This window comes from Theropithecus gelada, chromosome 7b (assembly GCF_003255815.1).
Source record: "Theropithecus gelada isolate Dixy chromosome 7b, Tgel_1.0, whole genome shotgun sequence".
NCBI lineage: Eukaryota > Metazoa > Chordata > Mammalia > Primates > Cercopithecidae > Theropithecus > Theropithecus gelada.
In genome coordinates this window covers 1246645-1270018 of record NC_037675.1, presented here as the reverse complement: position 1 = coordinate 1270018, position 23374 = coordinate 1246645, and the positions used below count along the sequence as shown (strand labels likewise).

Sequence of the window (23374 nt, the reverse complement as noted above, 5' to 3'; positions counted from 1 at the left end):
TGTTGTTAAACTTTAGAACTCTAAAGACAAAGAAAATCTCAAAGTCAGAGATATAGAAAAGATCCAGGAGAGGAACAATAACAAAAACTGACATTTTTTTCTCATGAGAAATAATGAAGCATTATCTTCAAATGGCTCAGAAGAAAAAATCATTGTCAGCCTAGAATTGGATATTATTAAAACAACATTTTAAAGATGAAATAGGGATATTTTCAGATTGTAATAGTATCTCCTTATGCAGCAGGTGTCAACAAGGTAGTCTTATAGTAAGGTTATATGACAATTAAGTGAGTTAATACATATACTTTAAAAAGAGCTTGGCACATCATAGGTAATAAATATTTACTAAAATTATGTTAGGTATTCTAGGTGAACAAAACCAGGAAATTGCACTATCAGCAAATTTTCACTAAAGACAATTTTAAAGAATGTATTAATTAAGCAGGAAAATGATCCTAGAAGGAGGGTCTGAGATATAAGAATGAATGATGACTGAAGCATATTGTAAAGATGTTTAATCTAAAAAAGTTTATTGACTATGGAAATCAATACTAGTTTCTGATTTATCAATTTGAAAAAAGAAATATTATCCAACACAGCCTTGTAAAACTCAGAGAGGTTGATTGATTAAAGTGCTTTAGGCCCTTACACTGTTTGTTAAGATGGAAATGATTTTGTTTAAGTCTAGAGTTGTGAAATAGGGCCTTTAAAATTCTAAGGGTAAACCTAAAAATAAAATATAACAGAGGGGAAGACAGAATAAAAAGTATAACAAGTTGGCCGGGTGCGGTGGCTCAAGCCTGTAATCCCAGCACTTTGGGAGGCCGAGATGGGCGGATCACGAGGTCAGGAGATCGAGACCATCCTGGCTAACATGGTGAAACCCCGTCTCTACTGAAAAAATACAAAAAAATTAGCCGGGCGAGGTGGCGGGTGCCTGTAGTCCCAGCAACTCGGGAGGCTGAGGCAGGAGAATGGCGTGAACCTGGGAGGCGGAGCTTGCAGTGAGCTGAGATCCGGCCACTGCATTCCAGCCTGGGTGACAGAGCAAGACATGTCTCAAAAAAAAAAAAAAAAAAAAAAAGAAAAGAAAAGTATAACAAGCAAAATCAATGCTCACAAAGCACAGGAAATAATTAAAATGAGAAGAACGGAAAAGAAGAAACAATTCTTAACAATAGTAACAGATGAAAGTAGTTCAAGATAGCTCAGAAATCCTTTCATCTTGATCAATAAAAGGGTGGACATACTGAACAACTCCAGACTTTTGTTACAAACATTTACAGTTATGCTATAAAAACCCTGGAAGATAACCTAGGAAATACATTCTAGACATAGGCTCTGGCAAAGATTTCATGACAAAGATGCCAAAAGCAATTGCAACAAAAACAAAAATTGACAAATGAGGCCTAAACTAAAGAGCTTCTGCACGGCAAAATAAACTATCAACAGAGTAAATAGACAACCTACAGAATCAGAGAAAATATTTGCAAACTATGCATCCAATGAAAGCTTAATATCTAGAATCTTTAAGAAACTTAAACAAATTAAGCAAAAAACCTTTTTGTACCTTTAAGAAGTGGGCAAATGATGTGAACAGACACTTTCCAAAAGAAGAGCTCCATGTGGCCAACAAGCATATGAAAACATGCTCAACATCACTAATCATTAGAGAAATGCAAATCAAAACCACAGTGAGATACCATCTCACACCAGTCAGACGGCTATTATTAAAAAGTCAAAAAATTACAGATGCTGGTGAGGTTGCAGAGAAAAGAGAACATTTATACACTGCTGGTTGGAATGTAAATTAATTCAGCCATTGTGGAAAGCAGTGTGGCAATTTCTCAAATAACTTTAAAAAATTACCATTTGACACAGCAATTTCATTATTGGGTATATATCCCAAGAATTATAAATCATTCTGCCATAAAGACACATGCACACATATGTTCATCGCAGCACTATTCACAATAGCAAAGACATTAAATCAACGTAAATGCCCATCAGTGGTAGACTGGATAAAAACAAATGTGGTACATATATACCATGGAATATTATGCAGCCATAGAAAAAGAATGAGATCATGTCCTTTGCAGGAACACGAATGGAGCTAAAGATCATTACCCTAAGTGAACTAATGCAGGAACAGAAAACCAAATACCACATGTTCTCACTTATAAGTAGAAGCTAAATACTGAGAACACATCAACACAAAGAAGGGAACAACAGACACCAGGGTGTACTTGAGGGTGGAAGTGTGAGAGAAGGGAGAGGATTGAAAAAGTACCTACCTGGTACTATGCTTATTTATATGGGTGATGAAATAATCTGTACACCAAATCCCCATGACATGCAATTTACCTATATAAAAAACCTGCACATATACCTAAAATAAAATTTTAAAAAATTATAATTCTGTATGTTAAAAGTCAAAGATCAGTGCTAAATGAATAGAAATACTAATTTATGTATTGATTTTGTCTTTTTGCATGTTAATTGATTTCTAGATATCAAAAATCTAGAAAAAAATAAAATTTCTAGAATTCAAAAATAATCTAAAACTTGTATCACCTTATATTAATCAGGGTTCCTAGGTATAAGCAGTATAAACTAATTCTGCTTAACTTGAGCTAATAATAAACTTACTAGAAAGATACTAAGTGATCCACAAAAATAATAGGCTGGCGAACTAAGTTTATAAATTTTTCAGGAGCCAAGGGAGATTAAATTAAAATAAAACACAAAGTCATACCAAAGTCATGTCTGGTTAGGTATTTCTGGACACTTGTGGCCATTACCATCACTAGACTTTTTACAATGATGCACTCACCACCAATGCCTGGTCCCATATACCACTTCCACTCGGTGGGCCACTGCTGGTCACATCTAACTATATGACTTTGCAGATAGATAATGTCGCCTTTACAATAAGCAGCTTGTCAGATGGTCATCTGATGGGTCATGGTCAGGTGTTTCACCATGGTCAGGTGTTTAGTATCTAAAAACGCCTAGAACTAGGCTAGAGCTATTTTATAGGAGGAGCATTGCTACCCTTTAAAAGGGTAGATTTTATATTATGTAAACTATATCTCAAAGCCGTCATTTTAAAAAAAGCATTGCACAGCTAAGACATTTAATATTTTATTATGGTTACATTTTCTTTTGAGTGCAAATTTTTTCTCTGGAGCTGTTAATTTCCTTTCTCTTTTTTTGTTTGCCTATTTTCAATCATCCCATCATTAACTTATTCTCAAAATCTTTATCAGAGTTTAAATATTCTCTCAGTACATTCAAACACATATTTTGTTTTACATTATATATTCTGTTTCATAACTTTCTTAGTGCTTTAGCACTGTGTGTTTATATTGATTTCTGGTCAACTGAGATGTTTCATTTGTATGAGGGAATATCTTACCCTTATGTCTTTCTTTAACTGGTATTGCTATATTTTGTAACAAAGGGGTGCTCAATTAGATATTTTACTATATTCTCCAGCCCTCTCTCACCTTCCCATCCCCAAGCCTTTGCTTTTTGGATGTGCTAATTCAAATTAAAAAATTTTTTTTATCATGAATATCTGTTAAAATTTACAAATGTTTTTCTGTCTCTATTGAAATGATCATATGAAGTTTCTCCTATAGTTTGCTATGTCATAGACAGTGATTGAATTTCCAAGGTTGAACCAATTTTGCCTTTCTAGAATAAACCCAGATTGGTCACCATGGAACTTTCACTTTATCACTTGATTGCTAATATTTTATTTAGGATTTTAAATCTGTTTCTGAGTGACATTGGCTTAAATGAGTTGGGAAGTTTTCTCTTTTCTTACATTTTTTAGAGAGTTTATGTAAGGCTGGAATCGTGTATGCGTTAAATGTTTAGTTCACCAAGGAAGCCATGTGACATGGAGTTTATTTTTAAAATACTTTAAATTACAAATTTAATTTAATAGATCTAAGACTATTCCGATTTCTCTTCATTTGTGTGTTAGTTTTGATAAGTTGCTTTTTGTAGGAATTTTTTCAGTTCATGTAAATTTTCAAATTTATTGACAATGTTTTTTATTACTTACTGTACTTTTTTTATGCCAAAATGTCCCCCCTTAAATTCCTGATTTTATTATGTGTGCCTGCTCTCTTTTTTCTTCACATTTTATCAATAATTTATTAATCTTGTTAGTCTTTTGAAAGGCCAACCTTTTTTTTTTTTTTTTTTTTGAGACGGAGTCTCGCTCTGTCGCCCAGGCTGGAGTGCAGTGGCCGGATCTCAACTCACTGCAAGCTCCGCCTCCCGGGTTTACGCCCTTCTCCTGCCTCAGCCTCCCGAGTAGCTGGGACTACAGGCGCCCGCCACCTCGCCCGGCTAGTTTTTTGTATTTTTTTTTTGTTTTTTTTTTTTTTTTGAGACGGAGTCTCGCTCTGCCGCCCAGGCTGGAGTGCAGTGGCCAGATCTCAGCTCACTGCAAGCTCCGCCTCCCGGGTTCACGCCATTCTCCTGCCTCAGCCTCCCGAGTAGCTGGGACTACAGGTGCCCGCCACGGCGCCGGGCTAGTTTTTTTTGTATTTTTTTAGTAGAGACGGGGTTTCACCGTGTTAGCCAGGATGGTCTCAATCTCCTGACCTCGTGATCCGCCCATCTCGGCCTCCCAAAGTGCTGGGATTACAGGCTTGAGCCACCGCGCCCGGCCAGTTTTTTGTATTTTTTACTGGAGACGGGGTTTCACCGTGTTAGCCAGGATGGTCTCGATCTCCTGACCTCGTGATTTTAGACAGCCTTGCTCTGTCACCCAGGCTGGAGTGCAGTGGCCTGATCTCGGCTCACTAACACCTCAGCCTCCTGGGTTCAAGCAGTTCTCACGTCTCAGCCTACCAAGTAGCTGGGATTACAGGCGTGCACCACCACATCCAGCGAATTTTCGTATTTTCAGTGGAGATGGGGTTTCACCATATTGGCCAGGCTGGTCTTGAACTCCTGACCTCAGGTGACCCAACCACCTCGGCCTCCCAAAGTGATGGGATTACAGGCATGAGCCAATGCATCCCGCCAGGACCAACTTTGTGTTTCATTTTCTAATTCATTTATTTTATTCTCATGTTTATTGTTTCCTTTCTTCTACTTTTTTGGGGTGTAATTGCTATTCTTTTTTTAACCTCTTGAAATTATTACTTAGATTATTATTGTCAAACTTTTAAAATATATCATTTAAGGCTATTGATTTTCTTCTAATCATGGCTTTAGCTAAATTCCACAAATTTTGACAGTTGATGTTTCTGTTAATGTGCATTTAAAAATACTATTTACTTTCCCTTGTGATTTCTTCTTTGACCCATGGGCAATTTAGAAGATTACAACATAATTTCTGAGTATTTGGGGTTTATCTAATTTAGTTCCACCATGGTCAGAAAATATTCTGAATTAGTCACCTCATACTGCCATAACAAAATACCATAAGGGTGGCTTCAAAGACAGAACTTTGTTTTCTTACAGTCTAGAGGCTGGAAAGTCCAAGATTAAAAGGTTCAGTTTTTGGTGAGGGCTCTCTTCCTGACTTTCAGACAGCGGATGTCTTGCTGTGTCCTCACATGGTGGAGAAAGAGCAAGCTCCCTAGTGTCTCTTTTTACAAAGGCACTAATCCCATCATGTGGACCCCACCCTCATGTCCCCATCTAATCCTAATTACCTCTCAAAGGTCCCATCTCCAAATACTATCATGCTGGGGTTTAGGGCTTCAACGTTTGAATTTGTTGGTGACACAAACCTTCAGACCACATCACAGACCCTGTATTGTTTTAATCTGTTGATTAATTTGCTTCTTTTTTACTAGAATTTATACTTTCATTTAGGATTTAGGATATATAACCACATGCAAAAGTTTGCTTTATATATATTTGTCAGCTTTTCTGTTCAGATCTTTTTTAGCTTTATAATATGCATAAAATAAAATGTTTTCATCTTCTTATTTTGAAACATTTAAGATAATATGGGAATTCACTTGTTTCTTGAAAATTTGTAGGACTTGACCACAAAACTAGTGAGGTCCAGTCCCTTTCTTGAATGGAACTTTCATAGTTCCTTAGAAGGTTATCTATTTTATCCATATTTTCAAATATATTATTAAATCCCTTATATTCTTATTAATGTCTGCCTTGTTAATATGCCAAGGGTTTAGCGAAGTATTTTAAAGATTTTAAATTTTTTAATTTTTTTGTCCATTTTTCCTATACTTAACAGCTCATGCTTTTTACAAGTTTATGCTTTATATTTAATCTCCATACTTGTGTGATTATTATATATCTTCATTGTGAAATTTTTCCTTCATAAATAAAACTTTTATTCTTTTGTCCTATTATATTTGCATTAAATACTATTTTTCATTTTCTTTTTATTTACACAAGTAGGGGATGTTTATAATAGAAAATTAGAAAAGAGAAAAACTGAGAATCATTTTTAGATTAAATACTAATTAATTTTTTCAGAGAAATAACATTTTTTTCTGATATGAGTGCTTATTGTAATAAAAATCAGAGAAAAAATCAGCAAGAATAAAGAAAATAAAAATCCTATAGTTAGGTATCATCACTGGTAACATTTTAATGTATAATTATTCAGACTTTTTTCTGCATGCATTTATAAATGCATAAAAATAGGCTTATACTCTACAAACTTATTTATGACCTGCTTTTCTTTTCTATTAAAAATATATAATGATTGTATTTCTATGTTAATAACTATACATCTACTTTATTATTTTAATGGCTGCTAGCATTGTGCTGTATGAATGGACAATTATTTTCCGCTTTATTGTTAAACATTTATATGATCTCCTTCCATTTTGTAAAATGTAATTCAATTTAATATTTGTGTGTGTGCTATTACAAACTACCCTAGAGCCAGCATCCTTTTACGAACATTTTAAACATTTAAAAATGGTTTCCTCATGATGTATCTCTACAGTAACTAGTGAAGAATTCATGTTTACTAATTAAATATCCACAAGTTAAAATAACCATAATGTGTAATTTTTTACCCATCAGATGGGCGGAGACTTTTCTCAATGATATTCTCTAGTGTGATTATGGGTATAGGCAACTAGGTGTTCTCAAATGCTTCTGGTGGGAGTGTAAATTGGGAGAATCTTCCTTGAAGGCAACTTGGAAATATGTGTCAAAAGCAGCTGCCCTGGTTTTTCATTTTTACAGATGTTTTATGAGAAAACCTGATTTTTCCAAGATCTTATTGGAAAGGAATCACATTATATATATGTTGTAAATCCAATCCTAACATAAAAGAATTTTCATAGGGATATTCCAAATAATGAAGCCAGGTGCCCTGAAGATTTCCTGAAGTGTGCTTTTAAACATTTAAAATTTCTTTTGACACCTATATAAATCATCATTGCCTTGGGACTCCATTCAAAACAAAACCAGGATTTTGTTTTTGATATATAGTGGTACCAAGGACAGGATGGGAACAGATCTGCTGCTTTTTACTCTGGACTTTCCTAAACGGGTAAGATCTTTAAACACTTTCCTGACATTTCTTGCCTTTAAATACTATAGCTCTGTGTTTTAATTGCATATATTGATGGAGATGCTGTGACTGTAGAATCTGTACACAGGGTGTGAAGTCTGGAAGCCCAGAGGAGAACTTCACGTTGTTCGTACTCTGATGGTTGCACATTGGTTTATTGGACTGTTCAACTTTCCCCACTTGTTTTCTGTTTTAGGTGGCACATGGGCTCTTGGGGGTCCTGCTCAGCTACCTGTGGAGTTGGAATTCAGACCCGAGATGTGTACTGCCTGCACCCAGGGGAGACCCCTGCCCCTCCTGAGGAGTGCCGAGATGAAAAGCCCCATGCTTTACAAGCATGCAATCAGTTTGACTGCCCTCCTGGCTGGCACATTGAAGAATGGCAGCAGGTAGGGCAGACTGGCCACTCCAGGGCCCTCTGTGATTATGATTGTGAGAGGCCCTGCACTGCACTAACACAGAGTAGGCCAAGCCTGCCATATCACACCCTCTTGTCTTCTTAGTGTTCCAGGACTTGTGGCGGGGGAACTCAGAATAGAAGAGTCACCTGCCGGCAGCTGCTAACAGATGGCAGCTTTTTGAATCTCTCAGATGAATTGTGCCAAGGACCTAAGGCATCGTCTCACAAGTCCTGTGCCAGGACAGACTGTCCTCCACATTTAGCTGTGGGAGACTGGTCGAAGGTAAGGGCCAGGCTCAACTTTACAGTCCCTTCTTTTCTGCCCCTCCTTTGTTTCAGCTTCTAAATATTTCCACAAGGTCAGGCTGGAACTAGTGTGAGATGAGTAAGGGTCCTAGGGGGCCACATTTAAGGAAGTGCTCACTCACTCTCGGGGTTGTGCAAGTGCTATAGTCCAGGCCCGCACATGATGATTCATTTCCAGTTTTTACTCAGTATTATTCAAAGTGTTCTTACTATCTTTCTCCCAAACCAGCCCCTTCTTTTGGAACTACCAGGATCATAGTATCCCAGGATAAACTCAAAATCACTTTGGTTCCTCTCTTCCTTGTGTCCTCCCATGTGGAATCATTCATTAAGCTCTGTCATTCCAACATCCTGAACATCTTCCATGCCTTAACTTCCTCTATGTTTTGTCACTGTTAATTTTACCCTTCATCATGGTAAGTTTGAATTAGTGCAGTGAGTAGAATTCTAGCACATCGTTTCAGTGCTGGCAGGGCTTGACCCAGTCTAGTAATGAAGCCTTATTTTTCAGGTGGGGGAAATTAAATCCCAATAGCTGAAGTAAGCTACCTAAGCTCCCACAGCTGGAAAAGTAGCAGAATCCACTTGTTTTGACTTTATTCCAAGAGTTCTTTCTGTTATATTACACTGCCCACTTGATCTTTCTGTATTACTCTCCCATCTCCAGACTAGCTAACATCCCACAGTGTTCCCATCACTGTGTCCATCAAGTCTCCAGCTTGTTCAGAATCTTCCATCAGTCTGATTGCTTGCGAAATCAAGTGCAGTAGTCCCTGTTTATTCACAGGAGATACAGTCCAAGACCCCAGTGAATGCCTGAAACTGTGGATCATACTGAATTTTATATATCCTTTGGTTTCTTTTATCTGATAACTGAGAAGACTACTTAAGTGACTAATAGGCAGGTGGCATGGATGGAATGATTCATGTCCTGGGCAGATGGAGTGAGATGGTGAGAGATTTCATCACATTACTCAGAATGTCATGCAACCTAAAACTTACAAATTGTTTATTTCTGGAATGTTCTATTTAATATTTTTGGACCATGGTTGACTGTGGAAAGCGAAACCATGGATAAGAAGGGACTCTGGTATATGTTCCCCAGAAGAGCTGGTAGGGCCTTTCTTGCACTCATGGCTCTCTTACTCCAGTCCTTATTCTTCTTCCAGCCCTTTGCTCCAGTCTTGCTGCATCCTTAACATCTGCAGGCTGAGATTTTAGCACCGATTCAAAACAGATAAATTAGTTGTGTTATTGGTGTCTTGTAACCTCTAGTCACTGCCACCTGGTGTGTATCTTCTTGGAGTAGAGACCCAACCCCAACATCAGAAATAACCTCAAGAAATAAGGAAGGACAGTGAGTGACATTCACAAGCTGCTCTGAGTCCTAGATTCAGTGCTGGGCATAGTCATGACCTGCTCCTCTCATCTCATCCTACAATAGCCCCAGAAGCAGATGTTATCTCCATTTTTATAGATGAGAAAACAGAGGTTCATTCAGATTAGGTAACTTGCCCAAGAACACAGATAGATTCAAACCCAAAATTATATACATGGTATACACTCGTCTTTTATGCAAGAGAAAAGGCTTTTGAGCCCAACAGACCCATGCTGGTACCCCAGCTCTAACGCCTAAATCTGGGTGGCCTTGTTAAATACACTTCACCTCTCTGAGCCCCCATTTACTTTCGCTAAATGCAATGGTTCTTGTGAGGATAAGGTAAGATATTTGACATGGCAATGTCTAGTGGAGTAGGCTCTTCCCATCGCCCTTGAGAGAAGGTCCACATTTCTGGCTGTAGGTTGGATTAACAGTATTTCTGTACATATATCCAGATTGGGATTTTTCTCCAGATTGGGATTTTTCCTGTTTTAACTGTCTAGTTCTGTTAAGTGCTAGTATTTTAAAACTGTCTTAACTGAAAACCTACAGGTCATTATCCTCAGTCAATGCCACTGAAGGTCTACATAAACATTCCCTTCTGAGGTTTATCAGAAGAAGCCTAAGGAAAGAGATGAACCCATCTCTCCAGGGTCTGCAGAGCAGGAGTTGCCCTAGGATCCAGCCACCAATACCCACTTCCTCTGTCCAACTCACAAGCAGCTGGAGACAGTGCCAGTGGCCACAGTTCTCCCCGGAAAGTTGCCATACTATAGGTAAATGACTTGAAGGACAGGAGTCCCTCCTGCAGTCTGGTCCTAAACAAAGAGAAAGGACTGATCCAGGTGAGACCACCACCCCAAAGGAGGGTGGGAAGGACAGGTAGAAGTCTGTCTGGAGAGCTTTGTGTGCAAAAGTGGGTTAGCTTAATTTTCCTCCTACTTGCACAAGGAACAATAGATGGCCCAAGGAAGAATCATTCTTTTGGGAATTCCTTTGAGACTAGGTCAGGCAGTAGGGGCTGGGCAAAGGTGTTAGAGAGGTGGGTAGCCTGGGTGGGCTAGTGGGTAGGCAGTATTTATTCTATCACCTAGTTACATCACCCAGTTAAGCCCCAAGAGTGAAGTCTTACCTTGCCCCATTGTCAGGAGAGGTGAAGGATCCAGTTACTGTTTCCGTAAAGTTAGGAACAGAAGGAAGCACCACACTTTTGTGAGGAGGATCTTGCGTTGTGAATGCGTGATTCTCCTTGCTACACTTAGTGTGGCCCAAGGACTAGTCAAATTGACATCAGCAGGGAACTTTTAAGAAATGAGGAATCTCAAGTCCCACCCAGACCTAAGGAATCAGAGTCTGCATTTCAACAAGATCCCTGGGTGTTGTAATGATACACTTGCAGTGTGAGAAGTGTTTCCTTACCTGCCTCTCATTCTTGTTTGGGTGGGTTAGCCCTTACATGTGTCCAAGGTAGGAATGGCTCGGGGTAGTGACTTCTTTGATCAAGTACTGCCCTAGCCTAAAGAGAAGAGGCAAGAAAAGGGAGGAACAGCAAAGGAGCAGATGTCGAGGAGAAACCAGGCAGCTTGTTTCTGGATGCAGCGAGGGAGCACCTAGAACCACTGCCAAGCCCTAAAATACCCCACTTTGCTTCTGTCCTTGCTTCTCTCCTCTAAGAACAAACAGGCCTTCACAGTTCTATCCTGTCTTGTGGAACAAACGGTTGTCACTGGCATTTTAGAGTGGAGGCTAGTGGTGACATCACCACTTTCCTCCCTGTTCACTCTCTCAGTGAATAACTGAATTTACAATTGCCAGTTGCGTATCACTAAAGTAACACCATTGCACATCTATATGGGCCCGCTTGTGTGTCTTTGCTCTTGTGGCTTTCATATCCTGGGTCCAACTGTAAGCTTCCCTCTTCTGTGAAGTTTTCCACTTCCTAAAATCACTCAGCATTTCCCACTTTTAAATCACAATGACCCTAATTTTTATTGTTTTTCAATGGTAGCTCTTTCCTGAGCATCCATATGGTCTTCCCTTCTGGTTTATATTGTCCTTGAGGCCAGTGGCCATGGGATTGCCAACAGATCCTCTGGTTGTCCAGAGCTCTGAGCAAGTAAATACTATTCCTCAACAGTATTTGCAAAGTCAGGGAAAATGCGAAGTGGTGTTGAAATAGTGATCTTTAGAAGAGCTCAGGTCTGCTAACACAGGAGAGGCAGATCATTCATTGGAGGGGTTTTTGTTGAGACAAAGAAGAGAAGGAAACTAAAGAGGAGGCTACCCATGCGAGCTGGTTTGGACTGGAGGATGTTTAGTTTCATAGGCAACCATTCATCAGGGCAAAGAGCAAGCTCTCCTGTGCTCCAAGAGGTCAGCCCAAATTCAAACAAGACACTCTCTGGCTTCCAGTCATGACCTCACATCCAGGAAGCCCCTATCTGGGAGGAAGAGCAAGCATACACACATGCACAAGAAAACAGAGGCAGCCTCAGCCTGTGGACATCAAAAGCCAATGTTGAGGCTTGAGTGCAATCAGGCACACAACCTGTTTCACAGAAGTTTGTGTTTCCTGTTGGATGGAGCTTTCTCCTCTTAGTTAAATTTTCCTCTCATCAGAGTTGCCTTTTTTTTGGCAGAGACTCTGACACCAAATTGCCACCCTTCTTAAAGCTTCCTGCCAAACTAATCCCTTTGCCATGGGATGGCTCACTTGGGGGCAGCCATCCATTTTGTGGTTCTGGATAAGGTCCTTCCACGTTGAACCTGGCCGCTAACCCTGGACACAGAAAGGCTGAGCAGCCACGCCAGAATTTCCATTCTTCATGGAGCCAGGCCTCTGGCCTGCAGCCAGAATCTTCCTCTTCCCTGACACTGGCTCTATTCATGGCATATTTGAGCTCTGTCCATTCATTGGCTTATGAGTTTGCCTTAGTTCCTTAGATCTGGACCAAGCCTTAGGCAGAAAGGAGCCTTCAGTTCTTACACTGCTTTTCAAGTTAGAAGCATTGACTCATATCAGGCAGTCTTCCCAAATGGTGAATTTCTGTGATCCACATACCCCTTGTAGCCTGTTTTGTGTCTCACCTCTTGGCTGAAATAGCCTTCCTTTATTTTCTGTACTTTGATGGAACATTTGATTATTTTGTTTATCTTCACCTTTTTCCTTCATCGTGTTTCTTGGTATTTTTATTTTTTCAACTTATCTGACTATGTCTTTTCTGTTGACTTCTCTTCTTCCAAATCTCAAAAAGCCCAATATTTGATCCATTGATTTCCATTGCTACACTTTTCCACTGTGGTTGATTCTGTGTCCTGAATTCTTTAACTTCGATGGGTGATTTTCAATCTCCAGAAAGTCTCTAACCTTCTAACCGTATCTCCAGCTCCCCATCTAGTTTATATCCTCATCCTGGGAAAGCAAAGGGACAGCCTCTTCACCCTCTCCCAACCAGTTCCCCCCACTTCCTGTCTCTGTCGGTGTACCACTGTCTTCCAACACTTATGATCTTCTCTGAGTTCTTCACCTCCTATATTGTTATTCATGTCTGCCAACTCTTCAACTCTTGAACTATTAATATATCTAATATGCTAAGTAAAAAGGAAAATATCCCTATAACTGAAAAATATTATAAAGAACAACTCAAGATATGTCCAGGATACATGGATTTTAAAATATGGCATTCCCTGATTTTCCACAGAATTATTTATTACAACTCATGAAGGAAGTAGTGTGTTGAAGTCAGTTCTTACTGGCCAGTGAGAACCATTTACGATCTCATCCCAACTTGTACTCAGTCACATTGGGTTGATAGCTGGAAATCAGCCATGATAGGAGTATTTACACCACAGAAACTGGCAAAACAATCATAGCTGTTTCCTCCAAGAACATGTTTTGAAACATTTACCAGCACACAAGTGCACAAAAGCTTATTTACACACACACACACACGCACAATCTTATGAATGAAACACTTTCAGCTTATCGATGGTGCTTAGGATGGAAGTGCCCTCGAGACGTTCCCATCTCTGAGCTCTTTGATAGAAAGTCTGAGAAACTTGTTGGGCTTCCTTAAGACATTTTTTATCTTCATCTTCATAATTGGTGTTTCTTGGGGCCAGGAAATATCAGACCTCTGGGTGAATATCATTCTATGAATCATTATCCTACTGAGTTAATTTCATCTTGATTGAAGGTTGTTGATCCAAATGCATTAACTGTATGTTCAGATATTCTTTCTGTGAATAAAAGACTAGTTCAGCTCTTAAGGTTTATTATAAAACTCTTCTTTTACTCATTTTGATTATGTGGTATTATGAGGTTTTTATTATGAATCATTATGCAGATAACCATTCTTTTTAAATTTTTATTTTTAATGTTTGTGGGTATATAGTAAGTATATATTTTTATGGGGTACATGAGATACTTTGAAACAGTTATGAAACGTATAAGAATCACATCATGGAGAATGGGGTATCCATCCCCTCAAGCATTTATCCTTTGTATAATAAACAATCCAAATTATATTAATTATTTTTAAAAATGCAATTGAATTGTTTTTGGATATAGTCTCCCTGTTGTGCTAGCAAATACTAGGTCTTATTCATTCTTTCTAACTATTTTTTGTACTCATTAACCATCCACACATCCCTCCCCGACTACCCTTCTCAGCCTCTGATAACCATCCTTCTACTCTCCATCTCCATGAGTTCAATTGTTTTAATTTTTAGCTCCCACAAATAAGTAAGAACATGTGATGTTTGTCTTTCTGTGCCTGGCTTATTTAACTTAATAAATATAATGACCTTCAGTTCCATCCATGTTGTTGCAAATGATAGGATCTCATTCTTTTTTATGGCTGAATAGTACTCCATTGTGTATATGTACCACACTTTCTTTATCCATTAGTCTGCTGATGAACACTTAGGTTGTTTCCATATCTTGGCTATTGTGAATATGGCTGTGGTATACATGGGATTATAGATAGCTCTTTAGTATCTGATTTTCCTTTCTTTTTGGTATATACCTAGCAGTGAGATTGCTAGATCATGTGGTAGCGCTATTTTTAGTTTTTTGAGGAACCTCCAAACTGTTCTCCCTAGTAGTTGTTTTAATTAACATTACCACCAACAGTGTACAAGGGTTCCCTTTTCTCCACATCCCTGCCAACATTTGTTATTGCCTGTCTTTTTGATGAGAGCCATTTTAACTGGAATGAAATGGTATCTCGTTATAGTTCTGATTCGCATTTCTCTGGTGATCATTCATGTTGATCAACTTGTCATATGCCTGTTTGCCCTTTGTATATCTTCTTTGAGAAATGTCTATTCAGATCTTTTCCCATTTTTAAACTGGATTATTAGTTTTTTTTCCCTATAGAGTTGTTTGAACCCCTTATATATTCGGGTTCTTAAACCTTTGTCAAATGGGTAATCTTCAAATATTTTCTCCCATTCTGTGGGTTGTGTCCACTTTGTTGGTTGTTTTCTTTGCTGTGTAGAAGCTTTTTAACTTGATGTGATCCCATTTGTCCATTTTTACTTTGCCTGTGCTCGTGGGGTATTAATCAAGAAATATTTGCCCAGAGCAATGTCTGGAAAGTTTCCCCAACATCTTCTTACAGTAGTTTCACATAATTGAAGTCTTAGACTTAAGGCTTTAATCCATTTTGATTTGATTTTTGTATATAGTAAGAGATAGGAGTGTAGTTTCACTCTTCTGCATATGAATATCCAGTTTTCCCAGCATCATTTGTTGAAGATATTGTCCTTTCCCCAATGTATGATCTTGGCACCATTGTCAAAAATGAGTTCACTGTAGATGTGTGGATTTATCTCTAGGATCTCTACTCTGTTCCATTGGTCTATTTGTCTGTTTTTATGCCGATACCATGCTGTTTTGGTTCCTATTATCTCTAGTATAATTTGAAGTCAGATAATGTGATTTCTCCAGTTTTGTTCTTTTTGGTCAGGATAGCTTGGGCTATTCTGGGTCTTTTGTGGTTCCTTATAAATTTTAGGATTTTTTTATTTCTGTGAAGAATGTCATTGATATTTTGATAGGGATTGCATTGAATCTGTAGATCACTTTGGGTGGTATGGACATTGTAACAGTATTGATTCTTCCAATCCATGAACATGGAATATCTTTCCATTTTTTATAGTCCTCTTCAATTTCTGTCATCAATGTCTTATAGTTTTCATTATATAGATCTCTCACTTCTTTGGTTTGGTTAATTACTTGGTATTTAATTTTATTGGTAGCTATTGTAAATGGGACTGCTCTCTTGATTTCTTTTTTTTTGATTGTTCACTGTTGGCATATAGAAATGCTGCTGATATTTGTATGTTAATTTTGTATCCTGCAACTTTACTGAATATATCAGTTCTAATAGTTTTTTGGTGGAGTGTTTAGGTTTTACCAAATGTAAGATCATATCATCTGGGAACAAAGATAATTTGACTTCTTCATTTCCAATGTGGATTTTTTTTTTCTTGATTTATTTATTTATTTATTTATTTTTGCCTGATTGCTCTAGCTAGGACTACTAGTACTATGTTGAATAACAGTGGCGAAAGTGAGCATGCTTGTCTTTTTCCATATATTACAGAAAAGGCCTTCAGTTTTTCCCCATTCATTATGATACTAGCTGTGGGTCTGTCATATATGGCTTTCATTGTGTTGAGGTATGTTTCTTCTCTACTCACTTTCTTAGGATTTTTCTCATGAAAGGATGTTGAATTTTATCACATGCTTGTTTGGCATTAATTAAAAATATCATATGGTTTTGTTCTTCATTCTGTTGATATGATGTATTACATTGATTGATTTGCATGTGTTAAGCCATCCTTGTATCCCTGGGATAAATCCCACTTAGTCATGATGAATGATATTTTAATGTGTTGTTGAAATCACTTTGCTAATATTTTGTTGAGAATTTTTGCATCAGTGTTCATCAGGCCCTGTAGTTTTCTTTTTCTCTTTTTGATGTGTTTTTGTCTGGTTTTGGTATCAGGTTAATACTGGCCTGACAGAATGAGTTTGGAAGTATTCTCTCCTCCGCTGTCTTTCAGAATAGTTTGAGTAGGATTGGTCTTAGATCTTTAAATGCTGGTAGAAACCATCAGTGAAGTCATTGGGTCTCAGGCTTTTCTTTACTGGGAGACATTTTATTATGGCTTTGATCTTGTTAACTTGTTATTGGTCTGTTCAGGTTTTGGCATTTTTCATGGTTCAATCTGGATAGGTTGTATGTGGCTAGGAATTTAGCCATTTCTTCTAAATTTTCTAATTTATTGATATTTAATTGCTCATAGTAGCCACTAATGATCCTTTGAATTTATGCAGTATCAGTTCTAATGTCTTCTTTTCCATCTCTGATTTAATTTATTGGGGTCTTCTCTCTTTTTTTCTTAGTCCGGCAAGAGGTTTGTCAATTTTATTTATCTGTTCAAAAAACCAACTTTTTGGTTCATTGATCATTTGCATTGTATTTCTTCTATTAATTTTGGGTTTGTTTGGCTCTTAATTTTGTAGCTAAGATGCATTGTTAGGTTGTTGAAGTTTTTCTTCTTTTTTGATGTAGGTATTTATAGCTATAAATGTCCCTCTTAGTGTTGCTTTCACTGTATCTCATAGGTTTTGGTACATTGTGCTTTCATTTTCATTTGTTTTAAGAAATTTTCAATTTCCTTCTTAATTTCTTTATTGACCCACTTGTCATTCAGGAGCATATTGTTTAATTTCTATGTATTTGTACATTTTCCAAAATTTCTCATTACTGATTTCTAATTCCATTCCATTGTGGTCAGAAAAGATGTTTGGTGTCATTTCAGTTTTTTTGAGTGTTTTAAGACTTCTGTAGGGCCAAACATACAGTCTATTTTTGAGAATGATCCATGTGTTGAAGAGAAGAATGTGTATTCTGCAGCCATTGAATGGAATGTTCTGTAAGTATCTATTGGTCTATCATGTAGATTAAATTGGATGGTTCTTTGTTGGTTTTCTGTCTGGAAGATCTGTCCAGTGTTGAAAGTGGGATGTTGAAGTCTCAAGCTATTATTGTATTGAGGCCTATATCTCTATATGGTTTTAATAATATTTACTTTATATATCTGAGTGCCCCAGTGTTTAGTGCATATGTGTTTACAATTGTTATATCCTGCCAGGCGTGGTGGCAAGCACCTGTAATGCCAGCTACTTGGGAGCCTGAGGCGGAAGAATCACTTGAACCTGGAAGGTAGTGGTTGCAGTGAGCCGAGGTCATGCCATTGCACTCCAGCCTGGGCGACAGAGCAAGACTCCACCTCAAAAAAAGAAAAAAAAAATTGTTATGTCCCATTTCTGAATTGACCCCTCTATAAATTATATAATGACATTCTTTGCCTCTTCTTACAGTTTTTGCCTTGAAATCTGTTTTGTCTGATATAAATATAGCACTATTACTGTTTTTGGGGTTCCATTGGCATGGAACATCTAGCTCCATCCCTTTATTTTCAGTCTCTTTGTGTCTTTACAGGTGAAATGTGCTTCTTGTAGGTAGGCAACAGATCAGTGGCTCTTGGTTTTTCATCCATTCAGCCTTTCTATGCCTTTTGATTGGAGAGTTTAGTCCATTTACATTAAGTGTTACTATTGATAAGTAGGGACTTACTCCTGCCATTTTGTTATTTGTTTTCTGTTTGTTTTTCAGTCTTCTCTTTCTTTTTTCCTTCCTTCCTGTTTTCCTTTTAGTGCAGGTGATTTTTTTTCTGGTGGTATGAGTTAATTTCTTGCTTTTTATTTTTTGTGTATCCATTGTATAGTTTTTGATTTGAGATTACCATGAGGCTTGCACATACTATCTTATATCCCATTATATTAAACTGATGACAACTTAACACATTGTGTAAACAAACACAAAAAGAAAACTAATGAAAACTCTACACTTTTACTTTGTCCTCTCACTTGTTAACTTTTTGTTTCTCCTTATGTTTTATTGTACTATCCTGGCGTGAAAGTTGTTGCATTTATTATTTTTTGATTGGTTCATCATTTAGACTTTATATTTAAGATTAGTTTTGATACCACAATCACAGTGTTATAATATTCTGTGATTTTCTGTGTACTTACTATTACCAGTGAGTTTTGCACCTTCAAATGATTTCTTCTTGCTTACTAACATCCTTTTATTTCAGACTAAAGAGCTCCCTTTAGCATTTCTTATAGGACAGGTCTAGTGTTAATAAAATCCCTCAGCTTTTGTTCGTCTGGGAAGACCTTTATTTCTCCTCAATGCTTGAAGGATATTTTCACTAGATATACTATTCTAGGGTATAAGTTTCATTCCTTCAGCACTTTAAATATGTCATGCCACTCTCTCCTGGCCTGTAAGGTTTCCACTGAAAAGTCTGTTGCCAGACGTATTAGAATTCCATTGTATGTTATTCGTTTCTTTTCTCTTTTTGCTTTTAGGGTCTTTACCCTTGATGTTTGGGAGTTTGACTATTAAATTCCTTGAGGTAGTCTTCCTTGCATTAAGTATGCTTGGTGTTCTATAACCTTTTTGCACTTGAATGTTAATATCTTTCTCTAGGTTTGGGAAGTTCTCTGATATCCCTTTGAATAATTTTTCTACCCCTATCTCTTTCTCTACCTCCTCTTTAAGACTAATAACTCTTAGATTTGCCCCTTTGAGGTTATTTTCTAAATCTTGTAGGCATGCTTCATTATTTTTTTTAATTTTTTCTTTTGTCTCCTCTGACTATATTTTCAAATACCCTGTTTTCAGGCTCACCAATTCTTTCTTCTGGTTGATCAATTCTGCTGCTGAGAAACTCTAATACATTCTTCAGTATGTCAATTGCATTTTTCAACTCTAGAATTTCTGCTTGATTTTAAAAACTAATCTCTTTGTTAAATTTATTTGATAGAATTCTGAATTCCTTCTCTGTATTGTCTGGAATTTGTTTGAGTTTCCTCAAAACAGCTATTTTGAATTCTCTGTCACGTATCTCTGTCACTCCAGGATTGGTCCCTGGTGCCTAATGTAGTTCATTTGGTGAAGTCATGTTTTCCTGTAGATGTCCTTCAGTGTCTGGGCATTGAAGAATTATGTATTTATTATAGTCTTCACAATCTAGGCTTTACAATCTGTGCCTGTCCTTCTTGGGAAGGCTTTCCAAATATTCAAAGGGACTTGGGCCCCAAGCCCAGTAACACTGTACTTCATACACACTCGTAGAGATATCACCTTGGTGATCTTGGATAAGATCTGGAAGCATTCTCTGGATTACCAGCAAGACTCTTATTCTCTTCGTTTACTTTCTCTCAAACAAACAGCATCTCTCTGCCTCTGTCTCTGTCTCTCTCTGTCTCTCTCTCTCTGTCTCTCTCTCTCTCTCTCTCTCTCTCTGTCTCTCTATCTGTCTCTCTCTCTTTCTCTGCTGAGCCACCTGGAGCTGGAATTAGGGTGATGCAAGCACCCCTATGGCCACCACCACTGGAACTGCCCTGGGTCAGACCTGAAGCCAGAATAGCACTGGGTTTCACCCGAGACCCACTGCAATCACTATCTGCTTACTGCCTATGTTCACTCAAGGCCCTAGGGCTACAGTCAGCAAGAGTTGAAGCCATTGAGGCTTATGTCCTTCCCTTCAGGGAAGCAAGTTCTTTCAGGCCCTGGGCATGTCCAGAGATGCTTTCTGGGAGCCAGGGATTTAAGTCACAAACCTTAAAAATCCACCTGGTATTCTATTCCCCTGTGGCTAAGCTGCCACTCAAACCATACAACAAAATCCTTCCCCCTCTTCCCTCCCCTTTCCTCAGGTAGAGGAGCTCTCCCCATGGCCATCACCACCAGCAGTCCACAAAGAGTTCTGCCAGGCTATCATTGCTGATCACTTAATGCCTAGGGGCTCTTCAGTCAGCTTGTGAATGCTGACAAACCTGGGACTCACCCTTCAGGGTAGCAGGCTCCCACCTCTGGCCCAGGGAAGGTGCAGAATGCTGTCCAAAAGCCTAGGCCTGAACTCAGGGACCCCTGAAGCCCACTAGGTACTCTGTCCACTGTGCTGAGCTGTTACGTGAAGCCAGCATGTCTCAAAGTCTCACCCAAGGCCCATGGCATACTACCTGGATATCACTTTTGGTTATTCAGAGCCCAAGGGCTCTTTAGTTAGCAGATAATTAATTCTGCCAGGACTTGGTCTTTCTCTTCAAAGCAGTGGGTTCCCTTCTGGCCCAGGGTGTGTCTAGAAATGTCACCCAGGAGCTAGGACCTGGCATGGGGGCTTCACGACTCTGCCCAGTGCCCTATCTGTGGCAGAGCTTGTATCCAAGATGCAAGATGAAGTACAAAGTCCTCTTGACTGGTGTCTCTCCTCCTCTCAAGCAGAAGGAAGGAGTTGCTTTCATTGCTACAAGCTGCGCTGCTTGGGGTTGAGGGAGGGGTAGTGCAAGTACTTCCCCAGCTGCCCCATCTGGTGTCTCACTAGGTCACACACTGCCCCAGTCCACTGGCTGTAACCCCAGAACACCATCAGGCTTGCCTAAGAATCTGAGTCCTTCCTAGACTGCCTTTCAAGTTCAGTTAGGACCCCATAGCACTTTAGCCCATGGCAGCGAGACTTGCTGAAACTCAGGCTCTGGCCACTGGAATAGGCACTTCCCCTCTGGCTAGGGCTGGTCCAAATGCTCCCTCTGTGGGTGTCAGCTGACTTCAACACGGTTTCGCTTCCCACTGTGACAGGGCAGCACTGAATTCAATGCAAAGTCCCCCAGTTGCTGTGTTCTCCCTCCCTGAAGTGCGCAGATTCTCTTTCCGTGCCATGCAGCCACTGCCAGGGAATAGGGAAGGGGTGGTGTTGGTGATTTAAGACCGTCTTTTCTGCCTTCTTCAGTGCCTTTTTCAGTGATATGAAGTTAAAAACAGGTACTGTGATGGCTCACTCAATTTTTAGTTCTCATGAAGGTGCTTTTTTGTTCACAAATAATTGTTAAAATTTAGTTTTCCTGTGATAGTGGGAGTGGGGGGATGATCAATGTAGCCTTCTATTCTGCCATCTTGCTCTGCCCTTCTTGATAAGCACTCTTCTACTGGAATAATAGTGTCTTTTTAGACTGAATCTGACAGTTTACTCATATTTTGACCCATCCACAATATGCCCAGTGGATTCAAATTCATATAGTTCTATCTGTTCCATGTGTTTTAAATTACACACACATACCACACAGGCACACACACACATGCATAACATGAATACGCTTTATTTTCCTGACTCAAAGTAACTGCCAGATGGGAAGAACCATTTCTGCACATTTGTATACCACTTGGTGCTTGGTAAACACTTTTTGGCCGAAGTATAGAGATTTATAAAAGCTTCTACTCTGAATAGGCCGATTTCCATAGCCTTACAAACTCATTTAATCAACATTTACTAAGCATTGCTAAGTTGATTACCCTAGGCACCGGGAATCAGGGACAACTAAGAATAGTTTTCAGTGAGCTCACAGTTTAATAAGGCAGACAGAAGAAATGATGTTTACAGCCATGTAAGAAAAAAGCCCAATAAAGGTGCTCTGTCTGCAGAGCTATGTGAAAATTGAGGGGAAACATCTAAGTCTGCCTGGGTCCCTGGGAACTGTTGCATAAGATGCAGCTTTGGAGGTGCCTCTTAAGAGATGAGTGCGAACTGTGTGGAAATGAGACAGAGGGGTGTTCTAGGAGTGACAGGAGTGTATATAAAGGCACAGATTTGGGAGAGTTTATCAGTCTTGTGTGGCTTGAGAATAGGATGCACTGAGGAAGTGCTGGTAGGTGAGATGGAAAGGAGAGATTACAGCTGGATTGTGAAGGCTTTGGGGTATTGGATTTATCCCTACAGTCATTGAGAGCATGTTGGAAGGTGTTTGAATGGGAAAGTAAAATATAAGGTTTTAGACATATAATTATGGCTGCAGTATGGATAAGGTATTAGAGGAAGAAGGAATTGAAGCTTGAAAAACCTTGTTAGATGGTGATTGGAATAAAATCAACGATAGAGAATGAAGAAGCAGTTGGGATAGAGAATAGTAAGTGCTTTTGAACAATATTTAGGAGATTTAACTGACATATTTAGCAATTGAATTGACAAGACATGAGCAAAAAAGGGGAGTGTTTTATATTTCTGTCCTGGGAAGCTAATGAAAGAGATGACATTAATTTTAAAATTAATTAGAAAGAAGAAGCATATTCAGAAAGTGACTTGAAAGGGAGAGAAAAATGGCTTATTTTAGACATACGTGTAGTTTGAGAGTCTATAAAGGTATCAGTAAAGAGTTATAGCTCAGAAAAGATCTGCATTGAAGTTATAATTGTGTGAATCATTAACACATATGTGGTAGTTGAAACCATGGAAGATGACTACCGTGATATCTAAAAGTATATTATTTTCAGTAGTCCCTTTAAAAATTATTTGAAGGCTTCTAGTGAACCTAAGTCATGATAGTAGCATAGTTATTATTCCTAAATCCCTCATTAAAAACAAAAAGCAGAGCAATTAGGAATGCAAAAGGAAAGAAAAAACAACAGAGGTAATTTTAACAAAAGTAATATAAGTAGGTGAGGCCAAACCACACAGTGCAGACACTGTTCAGAAATGGCAAAATTAGCAGCTGGGCAGCAATAAAAACGAGAAGAGACAGGGCCAAGAGTTGTAGAACACAGATGTCAGCAATAAATAGCATGACAAGAAAATGATCCTACTCTGAGTAGAACCCTCAACAAATAGGTCT

The 23374-nt window shown here is 38.6% G+C and overlaps 1 protein-coding gene across 1 annotated transcript in view; it reads left to right on the top strand.

The window, feature by feature from the left end:
- ADAMTSL3 (ADAMTS like 3) overlaps positions 1 to 23374 on the top strand; it is a 418321-nt gene that overhangs the window by 313497 nt on the left and 81450 nt on the right. The window contains exons 17-18 of the mRNA XM_025392622.1: positions 7731 to 7923; positions 8038 to 8217. Of these exons, the coding sequence (XP_025248407.1) occupies positions 7731 to 7923; positions 8038 to 8217 (373 nt within the window). The remainder of the gene's footprint in view (positions 1 to 7730; positions 7924 to 8037; positions 8218 to 23374) is intronic.